Source organism: Perca fluviatilis, chromosome 20, assembly GCF_010015445.1.
Source record: "Perca fluviatilis chromosome 20, GENO_Pfluv_1.0, whole genome shotgun sequence".
Classification (NCBI taxonomy): Eukaryota; Metazoa; Chordata; class Actinopteri; order Perciformes; family Percidae; genus Perca; species Perca fluviatilis.
In genome coordinates this window covers 23,231,833-23,250,976 of record NC_053131.1, presented here as the reverse complement: position 1 = coordinate 23,250,976, position 19,144 = coordinate 23,231,833, and the positions used below count along the sequence as shown (strand labels likewise).

Genomic DNA, 19,144 nt, shown 5'->3' with positions numbered 1-19,144 from the left:
TTTTGTTACTGAGCAGATTACTTAAACAAGGAGACCAGATTGGACAGATGAGTGAGACCAGCCAAGGAGAATAACTGTGGCCAACATTCCTGATTATCCAATCAGTGCTCCAAAAACATCAATTCCATCTCGTCAATAGATAATTAAGAGGGATAATTGGCTGGCTGCGCTCCGGGCAGACAAGCACTGCTGGTAAAGTTCCATCCTTACCTCAGCATTGTACACACGCAGACGCACGCGCACACACACACACTGAAGGTCAACATTATGTAATAGGATGGAGCAGAACGGTGGAAGTACTATACTTTTAGTAATCCAAATGGATTTTGAAATTGGGCATCTTTTGGAAATATATTATTTGTACAGAAAACTTTTTCAAGTATTTAAAGTATCCTCCATTGAAGAGTGCAGTAATATTTAGCAAGATTATCTTTTGAGATCTTTTATTGTCCAAGTGGAGAGAGCAGTCAGCTGATCCTTTCCATGTGGTGCAAACCACTGCTAAGGATTATCTTGCTTTGCAACTAAAAGGCCATTTTTAGCAGGGCACAACCTGACCCTATAGGGAACCAATTTTTTTATTTGTATTCTCAACCATCTTGCTCATAGCTATTCATCCCTTTAAGATCCACGAGTGTCTGTGATGTACAGGCCAGCAGATTTAAACGGACAGGGCCAGAGATTTAAAACATTGACCTGCTCGCTCTCAACAGCTGTGTGCTAATCCATCCCATTGCTCTGACTGTCCTGCTGCTTTTTCCTGCTCTGGTGAATAGCAAGGTCCTTAATGTGTGAGATCAAGAGGAAAATAAGGCTCTCCAAATGGAATCAAATCACACGGAGGGGCTGGCCGGCTCTCAGCAAAAGGCCTCGGCAGCATTAGGGCCAGAATAAGACAGAGCAATTGGACTGTAATTCCCTTTCCAGCTATTAGCCCGTCACAGCTTTCCGTTTGCTCAGTTCTCTTCTCTTCCCTCTCCCCAACCAACCGGTCTTTCATTAATTCATTAATTCACAAACCGAACCTGAGTCACATCTCAGCACTCGGTTGACTCAAATTGGATGCAGGGCAACAATCAGTCCCTCCCACCCCAGACTGATCTGACATATAAAAAAATACAGCATTACTGAGTAAATAGATCTCTGTTCATTCGGCCTGATAATTTGTTGCATTTTCATGTTTTATTTATGCTCAGAGAAGCTGCCTGCTCTCGTATATCACAAACCCAACGAGGCAAGGCCAGTAGGGGGGTATTGATTTGGGTTGACTGTGCGCCCCTCCACACAGCCTTACCCCTACAGCCACTGCTACGCCCCTTGCAGTTTGTATTCATCTCAAGCTTTTAGCCCTCTAGCCCTTGTGCATTGGCTCTCATTCAATGGTCCCTTTTCTTGGCTTACACAAGGCCCAATCCCATTCCCATGCATTCAATATTCCCATTATAAGCTCATTAGTCTAGTCATTGTTTTGGGCTCATTAATAGGATATCCATCGCCTTAGACACCTCTGAATTACCATGTCACAGTGTGGCCCCTTTGTGAGCATCAACAGTGGGTGGATTTGCAGAGTTGTGTGAGTGTGTGCGTCTTTCACTGTGTGTGCCACGTCGACCTTGAGTTTGCTGACATGCCAGCCCCTCTAGAACCTGCTGACACACTTCATGTCGATACACATGCACCCATATATACACACACTGAAGTCCTCCCTCCTCAGCCTCAGTTCCCCGCCCACTCGCTCCCAGAGGCTTGTCCGTCAGTGATGCGGGAGACAGCGGAGCGAGTGGGCAGGGGTGCTGAGGCTGGATCAGGGTTTTTAACATGCGAAGCAGGTCTTCCTGTGCGTACATATTGATCCTCGGAGGGCTCCCAGGCCCCCTTTTTCTTTCTTTCCCTGGCAGTGGAGGCCATTCATCACCGAGGCCATGACTGGAGAGCTCAAACAGCCGTCTCTGTCAGAAAATGGCCTGTGCCGGGCTGCGCCGTGCCACACCGAGCTGGCCTCTCATCAGGAGGGATGAAGCCTTGACACAGTGGCTCATGGCATGATCTGTTTTCTCTCATTCCCAGAATTGTCCATAGCATGCTGGTCAATGCAAAGTCATGCCTCTATAAAGCCAAGCTTACCTTAACTGCTCTATGGGATTGCAGCATTCTACTCTCACCTAACAGGTTTTTATCGATTTGCAGAGAATAAAAAAATGAATTATAAAAAGAGAATACCAAGTAAGCTGTTTGCTTTTTGGTAAAAGTAACTTGTCTCGCTGACAACAATCAAGTTTTAAATGATGCTTCCTCTGTATGTTCCTAAAAAAAAAAAAATAATAATAATAATCTGCACTCAAACAGAACTTATGAATGTGAATATCCAGGTCATGTTTATCTTTGACATAAACCTTTCCCCTGGCTAGTGATTTATGCTCTCCTGCAGTCTCTCTTCCTTCTTGCCTCCTGCCACACCTAGGTCCTCCCCCACACCCTCATGGTTGATTGATAGTGACTTTTGATGCCATGGGGAGATGTACATCCCAGCTGAGCTACCGAGGCTGTAGTAAGTATGGGCCACGACAAGGACAAACAGGGCGAAAGACAGATGGTGGGAGGGAGCAGAACGGAGCATGGCCTCAGCGTCAGATTTGTTTTAAATAACTTTGAAAGAGGAGTTTGAATCGTCTCTCTGGGCTTCAGCTAATCTGATGTGAGAGGATGCCACACTGAGGCTGATAGGACACAGAGATAGAGGAGGGGAGGGAACGGCAGAGGGAGGCGTGGAGGGAGAGAGAAAGGGTAATAGAGGTGCTCACTCAGCTGGTGGGAAATCTGCCCTCTTCATCTTTTCATCTCTTCAGCCTCTCTCTTTCTCACTTTGCCCCTGCCTCCCTCACTCAGTTATATCCATTTACCACCAAGCCCAAGCCCTCCTCTCCTATCTCTTTCACACTTTGTGTCACGCTTCCTCTCGCCTCCCTCATCTCCCATCTCTCTCCCTGTCGTCCCCTTCCTTCACCATCTCCCCCGCCTCACCACTCCCTCCCTCTGTCTTTCACAGACATTTCAGGAAGTCACAGCCTCTCCCTTCCATTTATGAAATTGCTCATGTTATTTTCTGCCGCCCCCCCCCCCTCCTCTGTGCCCAGCTCTTTCTCATAAGTCTTAGTGGATGCATCCTCTCTCCGCAGATAGTCCCAATCCTCCATCAAGAAAGCACACAACCGAGTGGCCAATGCGCTAAAAAAAATTCATCCGGAGGGTAATATTCTCAGACAGCACGACTAGCCCCTGACACCACGACCCAGCCATAACACTGAACATCCATTCTTAATCCCCACCCATGGCCTCTTGTTTACCTCATCGCCCTCTGGCCACTGTGAAAAGGCACATGCTGCCCCATTTTTCCCATGGCTGTGTCTTTTTTATGGCTTAATGCTCTGAGGCCATCGCTGTTATGAGTGTTGTCTGAGTGCTTGTGTAGTCAGAGAGATTTACAATGCCTCGAAACATTTTTATTTCACATAATGGTGAAGCACTGCATCTGTTTCAGGGCTTTGGAGGACAGTGGTAGCAGCAGTATGCAATTCTGTTAAGAAGAGGACTGACACTTTTTGAGGTACTCAAGGTATCAAGTTTTTGTCTTAAGGAATGAGGAAATTGATTAGGATAACATTAGAATTAGGATTTGGGTTCAATGTAGCAAAACAGTAAACCTGCATTCATTGATTTTCTGGCCACAGTGGAACAAGCTGTAAACACAACACTGACATAATATCACATTATGAAGTTATCGAGAGCATGTTTCCATATTTACACATCCAGCTGGTGTTGAGCAACACTAGCATTCATTTGGAGTCGAGTTTCAGGCGACCTGGCAATTATAAGTCCAATATTCACTGCTCCTTTAGCCTTGTTTTGGTCTCCACCAACTCCTTAGGGAAATGTTTTGCTCCTTACCTGCTAAATGCTTCTCTATGTTCACCAGCTAGCTGCTAACTTTCTGTCGGCTGATTGATGCTGTACACAAAGCTTACAGTGGATTTGAGAGAGGCGAGACTGAACCAAAACATGAAGTTGTAGACCGTAAAACCAAAACAATGAGCTTAAAGTTGCCAAAACCCTCTACAGAGATGGGGGAACCTGCAGAATCCGGATGACAGATTACTGTGTGGGTTAGGTAATATCAAAGTCTTGATCAGAGCAGCTTTAAGTATAGTTAATAGTATAGCTATTTTGTGGTCCTGTTTAATGTTGGTTACCACGAATCCTTCTGGACATTATCATAATTACAGTAATGTGTTAGCTAATGAAGGCTAACTCTCTATGCTAAGCTAGGCTGAACATATCTCAAAGCTACTGTATTGAATACATAGATATATTATTCATATCTTCTTTGTTGTAGCATAATCAGCAAATATTCCAAAATGTCAGAAAATCCTTAAAACAATGTTGCATTATTAGTAAAATCAGGTTATTTTAAACCATGTAACCTTAGTGAACTGCTACCTTATTCATAGTAATTGGGTGTAATGTAGTGTGCATGTAACCTTACACAATGGAAAGGCCCCATTCGAATAGGAATGCAAGGATGCGTGTGTGCCTAACCCGTGAATGTGTGCATGCAGGCGCATACACATGTATTTTTCAAGTTAGAGTGTGATGTAGAGCAGAACAGACAGAGAGCCAGACAGAAGGAAGTAAGGAATGAGTGTCAAATGGTAAAAAAAAAAAAAAATCCAGGGGAACCTTGATGGTGCTTGGCTTGCTGTGGGTGGGTGAGGGATGGCAGTGCAAGGGAAAGAGAGAGATTGAGTGAAGGGTGTGTGTGTGGCGGGGGGAGGTGTGTGTGTGGTGGGGGGGCGGGGGTAGAATGTGGCGGCCTGTCCTTGTGCCTCCTCCACTCTTCCTCTCTCAGCCTTCTCCTCTCTCCTCTCAGCCTGTTTCTGGCTCATTACCCCCACCGCCAGCAGACTTCTCCCTGGGCGGCAGTGAAAAGAACTGTCCTCTGTCGCTCTCATCGACAGCCGCAGCCTGAGCACTGCCCTGCCCTCCTGATATTAATCAAACACACACACACACACTCTCCCACTCCCTCAAGCTTGCGCACACGCTCTCCCCAGCGAGCTCCTCTGACGGACAGGCTGGTGGGCAGCCGTCTCTTCTCCTGGCCCTCACTTGCAAATGAGACATCTAACCTCTTCGAGAAGCAGACAAGGGACAGGATATTAGAAAAGTTTTATTGGGAGGAAACTTTGTTTTTATTATATGGTCTTTTGTGAGTGACTGTGGGAGGAGACGCTAAATGTGTGCCTGGTGCTGCTGGGTGGTTTTGTATTTCCCCTGCATGTTTTGAAATTAAATCTACAGATACAACTGATAAATGCTGTTCATAATGGAGAGTCAGGTGAGACCAATATATTTAACCTTTTGTTTTGGACAATCCATGATCCAAATGTGAAAAAAGGGACACCCCACTACCATAAAAACAAATGTTAATATAAGAATGGAACCTACTCACTCTCAAATTGATTGACAGTTTTTTTTTATACATGGACTAACACTCAACTAAAATCCAAATACTGTTATTTATGTTCACTGCAGGTAAATATCAACCTCTTGGTGTCATCCTTTGCCATTAGGGTGGACTACATTGATTGTTAGACTTTAGTGGTAATTGACAGAGCATAAATGTATTTCACTCATGTTTATATTTTTGTCCTTGATTTCAGTGGAGCGTACCTCATAAGTAGAGCCCAACCCATACTGAATTTTTAAGACAGAAACCAATATTAATATTTAAGAGATATTGACATATTTCACATAAACCCCTAAACATTATTGATAAGGATCCTTTAATTGGATTTTTAAAGAGGTATGGCATGTATGAAGTATGTACCGGGTGAGACTGTTTACACTACTACTCAGTACTCTCTGGACAAACTATGCAATGGCGACATTAGAATTATCATAGTCATATGTTCTGATACTGATATATCTGCATTAAGCTAATATCAGCCAATAATACGGTATATATTATGTTTCAGAGGCTGATAGAGAAAATACTGACATTGTATAACGTTTCGGATATGTGAAGTCATAGGTTACAGGGGAGCCAGGGAGGGCTTAGCTCCCCCAAAGGAGACTTGAGCTCCCCCAGAAGCAACAAGTTTGCGGGATGTTGAAAAACTGATAAATCACCATTAGCATTTCTAATTCTTCAATTATTATTGTTATTAAGTAATACATCAAATCTAATCAAAATCTAATATCCTGTCGTCTGTAATTTTAAATGTGTGTGTGCACAACTCTGCCCTGGTCAGTGTGGATGACAATCTTCTGTCAATAATACATGTAACATGATTGATCTGGACATGTGTTTGTTTGTCACGGCTCATGGGCAGCTTTCATGTGTTGTTTTGTATACCTTTGCATAATTATTGTGTGAAAATAGACCCCCCCCTGATAATAAATACAAAGTATTTGAAGTTTCTGTCAATATCTATACTAGTCTTTACACTTAATGAAAATGCTAGTGGAGACAGCTGACTTGCTTTTTAAAGCGCTTGTGTGTGTGTGTGTGTGTGTGTGTGTGTGTTGCATTCTGTCGTCTCTTGCCTGAAGCTATCCCAGAGTGCCAGCCCCTCCTGGTCTTACCCTCTTTGCCCTCTCTTAAAACCTGTGCCTGCTGACAGTCTGCCAGGTGTGCCCATACCCAGGAGACATGCCCGGTGTCACCAAGCAAAGCGGGCTCACATTGGCCGTGATACCAGCTCGGCCACAGAATAACTTAAGAGGGGGTGGAGGGGCAGAGAACATCCCTGATGCTGGAATGTGTGACATTAGCTGGCTGCCTTCCCTCTTCTCTCGGCAAAGCTCGCGGCCCCAGCTCTGCCTTCACACGCTGACTGGGTATGTGACCCGGTGTCCAAGTGACATATTCCCTGGCAGGGAATCAGAATATGAAATGATCATATTATTTACGCCCTACCTTTGACATTGTCTGTTAGCTGTGCAGGAGGCAGCACAGCTACTGTAGACCCACAATCTAGCAGGACCATCCACCTGAGGTAATATGTCTTTACATCAAGTGAAGAAAACCCCAGGAAATCCAGCATTGGCTTGCACATGTCTCCTGTGTGTGTCGTTATACAGCATCACCGAGAACGATGAGTATCCAGTTTGTCTCTCTCCCGGTTTGATGCTGTGCTAATAGCTTAGCTTCCGCTATTGTGGTGCTGTCTCATGGGTGTTCTTCGAGTCTTTCTGCTCTGATGAGAGCAGCTGGACACTAGGGAGTCTTCATCTCCTTTCTCAGGCAGACTATGCAATTTAAACCTGCCTCGGGCATGTAGATATTACTCCCCGGCGAGATGGCTGAAAATTAATGGAAATTGTTTTAGAGGAATCATTATTAACATTCTCCTTTGGATGCCCTTTTGTCATCTCAGCCCTGTCGCCTCTCCTGTTTTATTCTCACGCTAATTTATGCAGCCGTTGACATTCCTGCCGGTGTGTGAATGTGCTAGGAAATGTGAATAATCAGACTAATAATTAGTAATTGCTCCATCACTTCAGTGGGCATATATTTTGGCATTAGAAGACTATCAATCATGCATTTATTGTCTTACTTAGCTGTTGTTTTCCCTCTTATCTTCATTGCCATCATTTCTGCTTTTTAGCATCCAGTATGTGATTTTCTGCCACTGTAGGCACCACTAATGTACAGGGAAAAGGTATTACAGTTTTCTGTTCATGTTTTTCCTCTGGTGAAGAAGACTTGGTTGTAACATGGCAGACTCCCTCATCTCTGGAACCAGGAAATCACATCCCCTTACACATACGACTCAATTTCACACCCCAAGCTGGATTAAGAGGACTCTTCGCTCGGGGCCTGCGCAGGAAAAAGGGTAAATATCACCCTTGTTCCTGGTGCCGGAAAATCCGCTATTTAAATGGGGAGTAATATAACTGACATTTTCCAGTTCATTATGCAGCCCCTGACCTTCACGATGTACGACTTGGATACTTCTCTGGCAAAAGGCGAGGCCTGGTTCTCCCTAATGGGAGATGTTTGACCTTGTCAGGAACTAAGGGGAGGTCAGGGATGAAGGAGGCTGTAATCGGCACCAGAGAGATGGGACGCAGCGGAGGAACACCTACAACAATTACTCAGAACACTGTAACACTCAAAACCAGTAGTTAAGGTGGCATTTGAGTCAGATCTGTAGTTACTAAAAACAGTTTCTTGCCATAAATAAGTAAATCATCTATTTGTTTATTTTGGAATGCGATAACGCCTTTGATACATTATGTAAATTTCTGATCTACAGGGATGTCGAATGTGTATTACATCATCTGGTCTTCAGATTTGTGTTTATCTCTGTTTGTGGCTAAACTGTTGAAGCTTATCACAGATGGATTCAGCTAATCTTCAACTGGCTCTTTGCCTTTATGTCCAACTGTACTTTAAAGACTCCTCAGGATTCCAGATAAATCCATCGCACTCAGTCACCAAAACGTAATAGAAAGTAATCATATCGGGAGTCTTTCACGGATTAGGCTGTTTTGAATATGACTTATAATCTCTTTCATTTGTGTGAACTACAATGATGTGCACTGGGCGCTTGGCAGAGATAATCTTATTACCCAGTTGGCTTTTGTTTTCTGCTGCCTTGCTTTTATTCTTTATTAAAACATTTTGCTGCATTAAACATGCTAATTTGTGGCTGGGCATAATTGGGGTCTTGCTTTAAAAAACCTCTCCCCTGTTTGGTAGAAGATTAGGAATTTCATCTTCAGGATTATGTATAGAGTACAGTGAAAGCCCATGGAATAGTCTTGCTTTCCATTATGTTTAAAGCCACTCAAGCTTATTAATGTGAAAGGAAAATGTATTATTCTCCACACAACGGCATTGTGATGTGACAAAAAGATGTCAGAAGGCAGCTATTTTGATTGATGGGATTGGTCGGCTGATTAGTTCTTGTCCAATCAATATGCTTTGGTGATCAAATTCATCAAGCCAATCAGCTTTCAAACACAGACAAATCCTGGTTATTCTATTTCAGTGTATTTTCAGTATTGTTGGAAGTAGCCCAACATTTGCTCGTCAGAGCTGCAAAAGCAAAGCTGTCAAATCTTCTATACTACTATGAACAGAAAAGGAACAGCGGCAAACCTATCTTTGGACACCAGAAGGGAGAATGTGAGGCAGATAAAAACCCAGCAACTCACGCAGGAATCCTCATTGATCACTGGTGGCTTTTCATGAGCCTCAGATGTGGAGAGATCAGAGCTTCAATCTTACTATGAAATGATATCTCACAATGTGAAAAGATTCCCAGATCTGCAAAAAAAAAAAAAAATGTCAAAGAGAATATTTAGGTGTCAGTATTTCTTCAGCTCTAATAAGTGATCACACAGAAAACGGGGAATCTCTCCCCAATAATGGTGAGCAACTTTTTGATTTTGTGTCAAAACATATTTAAAATTTGAACAGTGCCGTCATTCCTGTGGCTTGCCGCTCTCTCCATGGGGCTTGTCACAGTAGACGTCATGGCACGCAGCTCCAATACACGGGGCTCCTTTCATTTCTCTGTCTGACATGTTAAGTGTGATGGTACAAAGACGTTCCATTTTAATTGTTTGGACAGATCACTCAAGGGAGAGGGGCTTTGATTTTGGGTGTTGACAGAATAGGCACAGGCCTGCTGAGTTGCTTTGGTGTCTGTCTGCCAATTCTGCCACTGCACTGTATTGATTGCGATAGGCTGTTTACCTCAGGCCGCACTTAAGCTAAAGGCCAAGCTTTGTCCAACCTTTCACAGTAGCTATTGTTGGGGGAATTAGGTTACTAGAAAGTGCTATGATGCAGCAATGACTTGTTATTGCTTCCCCCTTTTTGGATTTGTATGCAGAAATCCATTTAATCAAATCTTGACTCTCAATCAATTTTTATTGGTGATCTTTCAGGTAGATACGAGGAAAGCTATGCAGCAAGCAAGTGACAAACAAGCCATTGATCTATAAGCATGAGTCAACTGTATGTGTAATATCTGTATTAAATAAGACGAATAGGCACTTGAGCTGTGCCGTGCAGGCACTTTATGAAATAGTAGTATACTTCGATGAAGTCTAGTGAGTGGTGAGAAATCACCTGTTGATGGCCCATAACGTAATAAAACATTCCTTTTGAATGGGCGTGAACTATAATGTCACACAGTCTATTAATATTCTCCTGCTGTGCCCACATCTTGGCTCTCTGCTCTGGGGGAATGATTAGGGTGACGGACGATGGGGCGATGACACAAGAAAACAACTTCCCCACCTCCCTTCATCTCCTCCTCAACCCTCGCTTTTCTTCGCCTCCCCTCAACCCTTCAACACAACAGCCACAAATTACCCACTTTGCTTGCAATATTATCGGGGCTGATCGTTGGTGTCCATAATTAGAGTCTTAGTGTCATCTAGCCTCCATTAGGCTAACAATAGAGCATTGGAACAGGGCCACTTTGGGCAAATAACATGTTGAGAACACTTGACTTTTTTGAAGAGAGATAGTGAAAAGCATCAGAGGCCATTACTGATCCAAACAGCCTTGAATGGTTCTGTGGCGAGTGGCTCTGGGAAAGCCATGGATAGGCAGACTGTGGAATCATCTCCATTGTAGAAAACATTTACACGGGCAAAGATTCATAGGATGCAATCACAAGCAGAAACACAGACACACACACATCTGTATGCTCAAACGGTGACAGTGTTTTCCCTTTCTGTGCTCATATTCCTTTGACAGAGACGCAAATACAAATATCATCACACCGCACGCTGCAGCCTAGTGGAGCTTGTATTTCAATCACACAGCGTTAGATAGCTTGCTGCTGAGTTTCCTCCCAGGCTACAGAGAGAGAGAGAGAGCTCTGTATTCTGAGCCCAGTCCCCGTTTGATCTCCGTCATCGCCCCTCTAAGACATCATTGTGTAACACTGTAAAAGCGGACGGCTTCATGGAGCGAAGGAAATATCAAGGAAGTTATTCATAAATATTAGATAAGATCAAAACAGCCAGTTGCTCTCAGACTCTGAGCTCCTGGGTCAAGCCATCCACATCCCTTTGATTTTTTTTTTTCTTCCACTCAGGCTGAGCAGGGAGGATTGAGTATGCATTGAGATTGAAGGACATCCCTCCCTCCCCCCACAACCCCTTTACAGAGCTGGAAAACAGGAAAAAAAACACAGTCAAATCCTGTTACTAATAAGCCACTAATAAAAAACAACTATTGTTATGTTTCATTTCTGATCAACACTTTTCATTATTCATAATTCTCTTGTTTTGATTACCGTCCCTAACGCACAGCGCGCTGAACCTGTGGAGATTAATAGGCAGCATTCTCCAAAATCTTCCTCCTCTCCTCCGGAGCTGACACAAATTGGTGAAATATCACTTTGATCATGCCTCCTGAACAACAAACAAAACACAAACCTAATTAGCCTAATTCAAAATCGTTCCAAATGCTTCTTATTTATTTTTTTTTTTTTTATGAAAGTCTTCCTTCTCTGTGCCGTTGTTAAAGATAAAACTAAATTGGACGGAGCATCAGTGTTTTACCTCTGCGTGTGGGTAAACTGAGCAAATGGGTCCCCAGATCTGACCTTTGACCTTTTAATTGACAGAAGGCAGGGGGGGCGCTCTGATGCATCAGTTCACTTTCCTCAAGACCACTTATGCCAGAAAGCAGAACAAAAGCAAAACTGCTTTAAACAGACTTGCAGGCTGTAGCGGGTTTTTCGATGTGGGAGAGCTCGCTCTGCTGATTCCTTTGTTGATGTTAGTCATCCCATCTGGGCAGAAATGTCAAGTGGCATGGGAATCAAAAAGCTCTCTGATTTATTGCACCACTTTAAAGAAAAAAAAAGAAAAAAAACAGTAAAGAATTGGTGTAGGATCTGCTGATATACTAACTGTAAACTGGAGAAGTAATCATGTCATTGGTTACACACTTTGAACGTCATATGGAGCTTTTACTATTGTCTTGATGATCACATCAACAAGCTTCTATATCAACTCATGCATATGCCAAGTCTACCGTGAAATAAACAAAGTGCTCGTCTTTTGCATCGCGTCAGCTTCTAATGCCAATAGGGACTTTTCCAAGGGCAGCAATGCGCCAAAGCTATACAACATTTGAAGTGTTCACTTACTACAAGCAGCATGAAGTCTACCTTGCAATGCTAGCGGATTAGCTCACGTTGCCTCGCTAACATATGCAATGACTGCCGGCGAGCTCTTCCCCATTAGGTTTGCACATCAAAGGCGGCGGGCGAAGTTCTTCACAGGCAGTTAAAAGTGGGCTCAGTGTGGATCTTGTAAATACCGTCTTTGAGTCTGTGCCTCTCGGGGGACACTTCACACACTCCTCCACTCAGGAGAAGGGAGGGAGGAAAGGAGAGGAGCAGTGACAGGCATCAGAGGGGGAAGAGGGGATGGATGTGTGTGTGTGTGTGTGTGGGGGGGGGAGGTAGAAGGTGGGGGAGGTTCCTGAGAGCCCAGTCCCCTGTCACCTCCAGGATAGGATCTGTGGATGAAGAAAATCTCTCCCCTACTCTCCCCTGTATCTCGCTCTCATCCTCTTCCTGCTCTTCACACTTCACATGATAGCTGACAGTGAAAGTAGAGCATTGCTGTTTTCTGTTTTCTTTTGAGTCATGTTTTTCATAACACATAAATAGAGCATGCGGCGTCATGGGAATTCTGTGATTCTGTGTTTCAGTATACAGGCGGACACAATAGCATCCACTCTTCTCAAGTGTTGTTGAAAACATTTTATCCATCATAGCTGTTTGTAGGGCTCTGGTGAGGCCCTCGACTCCGCAAGGAGCAGAAAGGAATAAGAGATGTGTTTTGTTAGCATCCACATGAACACACACACACACACACGCACACACGCACACACACACACACACATACTGCATGCTCCCAAGCCCATCGTTGCCTGGTTTTGCAGACTGATCAATGCAAATGCTGTTATTTACCCAAGCCTGAAATGAAAAGACTATGGATCAATTTGATGCACTTCCATAGGGTGTGCTCACAATGACTGGCTGGCTTTTTTTTGTCTCAGCTACACCCCCCTTCTCCTCCTTCTTTGCCATCCACCCCTCATCTTAAACAAGTTCCACCCCCCCGGACATCACTAATGCAAAATATACTACCCTGCTCTCTCTCAAGTACACAAACCCATCATCAATGCATTCTCTCCCTGCACACTCTTTCTCTCTTTTTCTTTCAAACACACCCTCAGTGTGACACCACGGCTGCATCCGTCTGAGCTGTGTGCGAGTGTATGTGAGTGTGCACGTGTGTGATGTGTGTGTTTTAGGCTGACCCACTTTCTGTGCTTGGCCAGGCTTGTGCTGCTGTCTGCTGTGCTGTTCTGTGCTGTGCTGCTAGGGGGAGATCCCTGCAGACTCCCCTGGAACAGACTTCAGCTCTCCTCCTGACAGACACTCACCGTGGCATGTTATCCCCCCGTGGATTGGAGACCTCTGCCTCTCCCTCTCTGTGTATGTGTGTGCATGGGTTTCAGATACACCTTGATTCAGATGCACAAATGAATACTCACAAAGATGCATGCACATGGGTGCACAAGCAGTAACAACATCCTTACTAACACACACGCACACACACACACACACACACACACACACACACACACACACACACACACACACACACACACACACACACACACACACACACACACACACACACACACACTCTCACACACATATGCAAAGCACATACCATCCCAGATCTGTATATTTTTAATTCCATCCACCCTCCTCCGGCTCCTCCTCCTCTCTTCCCTGTGTTTGTCTGGAGTTATTGTTTCAATCTTGCTGCATCAGGGGGCCCCTGAAGGTTATAAATTAAACATAAATGCAAATGCGCTGAGCCATTGCCCTCCTCCACCTCCCTCCTCCCACACACACACACACACACACACACACACACACACATACACACACACACCCTCGCCATTCAAACAGATCAGTGTGTCTGCGAATTAATAGGAGAACAGTGGGCTTTTTTTAATGAGCGAGAGAGGAATTTAGAGTTGCAAAGCCACAGCGCACACACCCAGAGCTGCAGCCGAGGCAACGGCTTGAAAAGCCCGGCGCCATCATAGAATATGCTAATGCTCCAGGTCCCCTCACTGTCAGCCTTAGTGTTGCTCTAGATGAGATCAGAGCTGAGGCTTTGATCTGGGACACTGATGGGAGCCAGAATCGTCATGTGCACAAAGTACAGAGAGCAGGAAGGGTGTGGATGAGGCTTGTTCTAATCAGAAAAGGTGCATATAATCAGTGATGAATCCCTAACATGAAGAAATTCTTGATTGTTTAAGGAGATATCGTTTTGTCTACACATACCTAGACCAACAGCAGTTACTCTTTGTCACTTACACATTTTCTATTCTCACACACTCCCATACACCGAGGGTGTAAACGTGATGTTTTCTCGGGTTGTCCTATAGATAAATAGCCATCTGGTCTTGTTGATGCTATAGGCTTGGCCTGAGTATACTGAATGGTGAACACCATGGAGACTTTGTAGTTGGACCATAACAACATTATATAGCTTTTATTCTCTGCCATATGGGCTCATAAAGGCAAACGGCTGGGAGAGGTTTCTGGGGATGTCACTCACTTTTATTCTCATATGAGTGAGCTTCCATTTGGAGAAGAGAGATTAAGACTCCTGCTGTAATAATGTGGTTTTATTGTTTTCATTGTGTTACACAAGTAGTTCAATAAATATTTCAGAGTTAGTCTGTCCTACCCTCTCACTCATTGCTGTCCTACTGAAACACAAGGTGTGTTTCTGCTTGTATTTTTTTTAAAGATTTGTTTAGTTCTTTTCCAAGCTCTGACTTGTACTAACACTGTATTTCCAGCAGGGGTCTTCCCATTGTCATGGACCTGGCTTCATAGTGAATTATCAGATAAGGCAGAGTGAATTGTGCCTCCTTGTTTCACCAATATGTGACCTGAAGCAACAATTTGGTGTTAGAAAAATGTGCTCATCACTACCTAGTCATCACCATTACTATGGTCATCATCTTCGTTGTCATCATCGCATTTGTTCCCACCGCCACCACAAGTCATCATCATTAACATGGCCATCCTCAGCACAACTCTCATCCCCAAATCCTTCTCTTGCCACCACCCCCCCCCTCCCTCCACCCATCTTTCATCCACAGCTCCCTCTGTTGATCAAATGCATCTGATCTCATCAAAGCGGACCCTCTGCTCATTCAAGTCCCAACAGACACCCCAGCTTCTTTACTAAGCACTATTTTACATTCATCTTTGAATACCACTGATGGGATAGCATATCTTGTAGACTTTGGTTTTGTGTGGTGCTACACTGCAGCCTGGGGTTGATTTTCTTTATATAATGATATATATATATATATATCATTATAATTTCAGACAGGCTCCTCTCTGACAAAGTAAATCCAATGAGGAAATTAAAGAATGTAGACTTTTATTCAAATACGACCCTAATGAAGAATGGCTTTAATATTCATAATATTCATATAACATTCCTATGGAGACTTACAGTGAGTTTATAGTGACCTAATCGTACTGAATGGTAATTTTCATCTGCTATCACACCGAATAGTCTCGACGAATATGATGTAGTTTATAGTTTGTGATATTTCCATAGGTTCCCTCTTATTACTCGATTGCTATGGTTCTTTGTTGAAAGGCGAACATTACTCCTTTTCAGGCTGAAAATAAGTGATTGGAGCACGTAGGGGACGAACTCTGTGGTGCAGATATTACAACATTATAGCTGCTATAAAGTGCGATTACATTCTTATTCCGATGGCAACATTATTGCGCACAGCTTGTGGTTGCGTGTCCGACTCCTGTCAGAGCTGCAGAGAACTGGCTTGAGCCGAGGGACAGAGAGGGTGGGGAGAGGGAAAAACAGATCTGGATAATTGCGGAGAAAATCGCTGGGGCAAACTCAACATCTGCTTTTGTGTTGATTTGAAGGATCCATGTGGACCGGAGGAGCAGTGTCCGTGCGTAAATTGGAATTGCCCAATCTGTCTCGGTTATTGTTTTGTTTTTTTGAAATAATATGTACTCTAAACTCAATGAAGGGAGTCATTCCTTGACCGTCTGAGGTACAAGTAATAAAAGGAATCTGGATATCATAATGTCAATAAGGAAATGTGGGTCATGTAAAAATACTGCCACCATCAATGTGTCTTTTTTTAATTGAAAAAAAAAAAATCCACCTTGAAAGCATCGTAAAACACCGAAACATCAAAATGCAGCATGCGTAATGGCTCGCTACTCCAGTCCGGATTTTCCATGTGAGGCGCGACGGAGCCCTGGAGGTGGATAAGCTGGTAGAGCCCGCTCTCTCTCATGCCATGCTGGGCCACAAGGGCTCCGGGAGACGCTGCTACATATTACCGAGAACCGGGATGGAGGAGAGGCGGAGGGGGGAAGAAAAAAAGTTTCGTTTAAACCTGGCAGAGGAACTTTCAACATGAAGCCTCACTGACGCACCATTTCACCAGCAACACCAGCGCTAGAACAAAAGCTTGCTTTAAGACTGAATATATTTTTCTCCTCCCAGCTTGTGTTTTTCTTCCCTCTTGTATTTTTCTCTGTGTGCAAGGCTGGTCGGGGCTTGCTGTCACTGCGCGTGCTGAGATGTTGGAGTGACCATGGCTGCGCAAGTTGCATCGGCTCCGACTAGAACTAATAACAAAAATAAGAAATTGTCCAGCGGTTTGGGTCCGGAGCTCAGTTCGGGGAAATCTGGAGGAGGAGGGACCGTACAGCGGACTGGACCGATGCTGGGTGCCGGAGATGGGACTCTGAATAATGTAGACCATCACCGCCGAAACGAGCTCAACATGGTTCATTCAACTTCCACGACTCGCAACGCTTCGGACGGCCACGACAAAGATGGACATAACCTCACGTCCGCCTCGGCTTCGACTAATTCAACCTCTTCCTCGATGGAAACGGGTTTGACCGCGAACCACAAGCTGAAATGTGTGGGGAGCGGAGATCCCCCTCAGTCTCAACAGCCGCAGCAGCAGCCGCCGCCGCCGCCGCCGCAATTCGGCCAGTTTGCGCCACATCAGCAGCGACAGATCCAAAGTAACAACACCGCCAACAACAACGGCCAGGGGCCCCGTGGGGACAGGGGTATGGATCACCAACACCACGGTGGCAAAGAGAACCTGTTGGGGGGCCAGGGGGAGCCACAGCAGCAGCACATGCCAGGAAAAGGTGAGGGGGACCTCACCTGTAAACCCGCGGAGAGGATGATGGGTACCAGGTACGAACACTCTAACTTGGGGCCAACTAGTAACAACTCTGAGTTTAATAACAACTATTACAGTCCAAGGCCCTGTTATGAGCAACATGGCGGACATCAGCAGCAAAGCAGTGGGATGGGGATAACGCACTCCTCGGCACATAACAGCATGGAGAACTCCCACGAAGCAGGGTACCACAACAGCCAGTACAATCAGTACCCGGCGTACCGGGCGGGTTACGGCGGCGGGGCCTACGGAATGATGGGCCCCGCCGGATGCCGGCAACCTGGGAACATGATGATGGGCAGTAACTCCTCAGCAAGCCACGGCAAGTCTCCCCTGGGAGCCGCTTCGGGTGGCTTTCAGAGGTTCCCAGGACAAACACAGCAGCAGCATCCCTCAGGGGCCACCCCGACACTCAACCAACTGCTGACGTCCCCAAGTCCCATGATGCGGGGCTATGGCGGGGCATATCAAGACTACAGCGGCTCCACGGCGCAGCAGCAAGCCGGCATGGGCCTGGGGAAAGACGTGGGGCCCCAGTACGGAGCCTCCACGGCCCACGGCTGGGCAGGGCAGCAAAGAAACCACCCTCATTCAATGAGTTCAGGCAACGGAGGGCAAGGCCTCGGCAGGACACAGGTATGTTTTGGAAACTTCAGTGAACTTGGGTTTATCAGCGCTGGTGTTAATCCACACACACACACACACACACACACATATATATATATATATATATATATTTTTTTTTTTCTTTTTTTTTCAAGGAGGTTTTATGCACAAGAAAGGCCATTAGCTACATGTGCAATTCTGACTTGTGTAAACATGTTAGATATAAGACCTGCCTGAGTTGAAACATGACCGGAAAAGGGAAGAAAACCTTATAGCAGAAATGTAGGCTATTGCTAAATAAACGGATTCATGTATTGGCTAATTAATGAGGCTATAATAATTGATAGGCTAAATCAGATGCTGTGTTTCTATCCTTATATTTCTATAGTTTATATTCTTGTGTACTCTGCGTATTTTTTTTATGTATAATCGGGGATTTTAAAAAGCAACATTTATGTTGTGCAGATTCACCTCTCTGCCGACGTGGTGTCAGACACGTTGCGAAACGCCCTGTTTAGAGGACGTGTTGTGTTCGAGGCGCTCATCGAACAAAGTACAAGATATTCCTATAGAAACTGTACATGAATACATTTTATAAACGCCAACGTTCTGTACTATTTCTCATCTCTTCATGTGTAACTGGTTTGGAAAACCAAACGGACACACCGCGGTCCGTGCAAAGACCGTCTGTCCCTCTCCTGTGCGCTTTGCATCTAGCTGGAGCGCTTCTGTGCGCCTCGTTTATTCCCATGCAGCTCGGAATTTGAATAGTGGAGGTAAACTGGCTAAAAGCTCTTCGTACTCCCAGCTCGCAGTTGACACCCAGTCTGCCATCTGATTGGCTCCCTGTGGTCCCGCTGGGCAGACTGCACTTAGAAAAAAAATAAGGAGGATTCTTGCAGGGATCCTTGGCCATGGCGCTGTAGTGATGCTGCATTCACATCTTATGGGAATACTCCACACTTGGAGGCCGTCCAACGCAATAATTGAAGTTTTATGAAGGTTTAGGCTGCTCCAGATAATTATTCTCATAATGTTTCCACACTGAGAAGATGTACAAAAACACTGCAATGTCAGCTCAGAAATGACAAAAAGGAAATGTTATTCATGTGGAGTTATAATCTTAAATTTTTGTTTGCTCTAGTTGATATTAATGTATAATTTTAAGCTATTTAGAGAAATTGTGCAACA

General features: G+C 44.7%; 1 protein-coding gene across 4 annotated transcripts in view; it reads left to right on the top strand.

The window, feature by feature from the left end:
- Positions 1-16,178: 16,178 nt before the first annotated feature.
- Positions 16,179-19,144, top strand: part of arid1b (AT rich interactive domain 1B (SWI1-like)) — a 210,638-nt gene continuing 207,672 nt past the window's right edge. For 2 of the 4 annotated variants that reach the window (XM_039785162.1, XM_039785161.1), the window contains exon 1: positions 16,181-17,983. In XM_039785162.1, the coding sequence (XP_039641096.1) occupies positions 16,739-17,983 (1,245 nt within the window). In that variant the 5' untranslated portion in view covers positions 16,181-16,738. Of the gene's footprint in view, positions 17,984-19,144 lie in introns of all 4 variants that reach the window. The other 2 variants (XM_039785163.1, XM_039785164.1) reach the window with 2 other exon arrangements.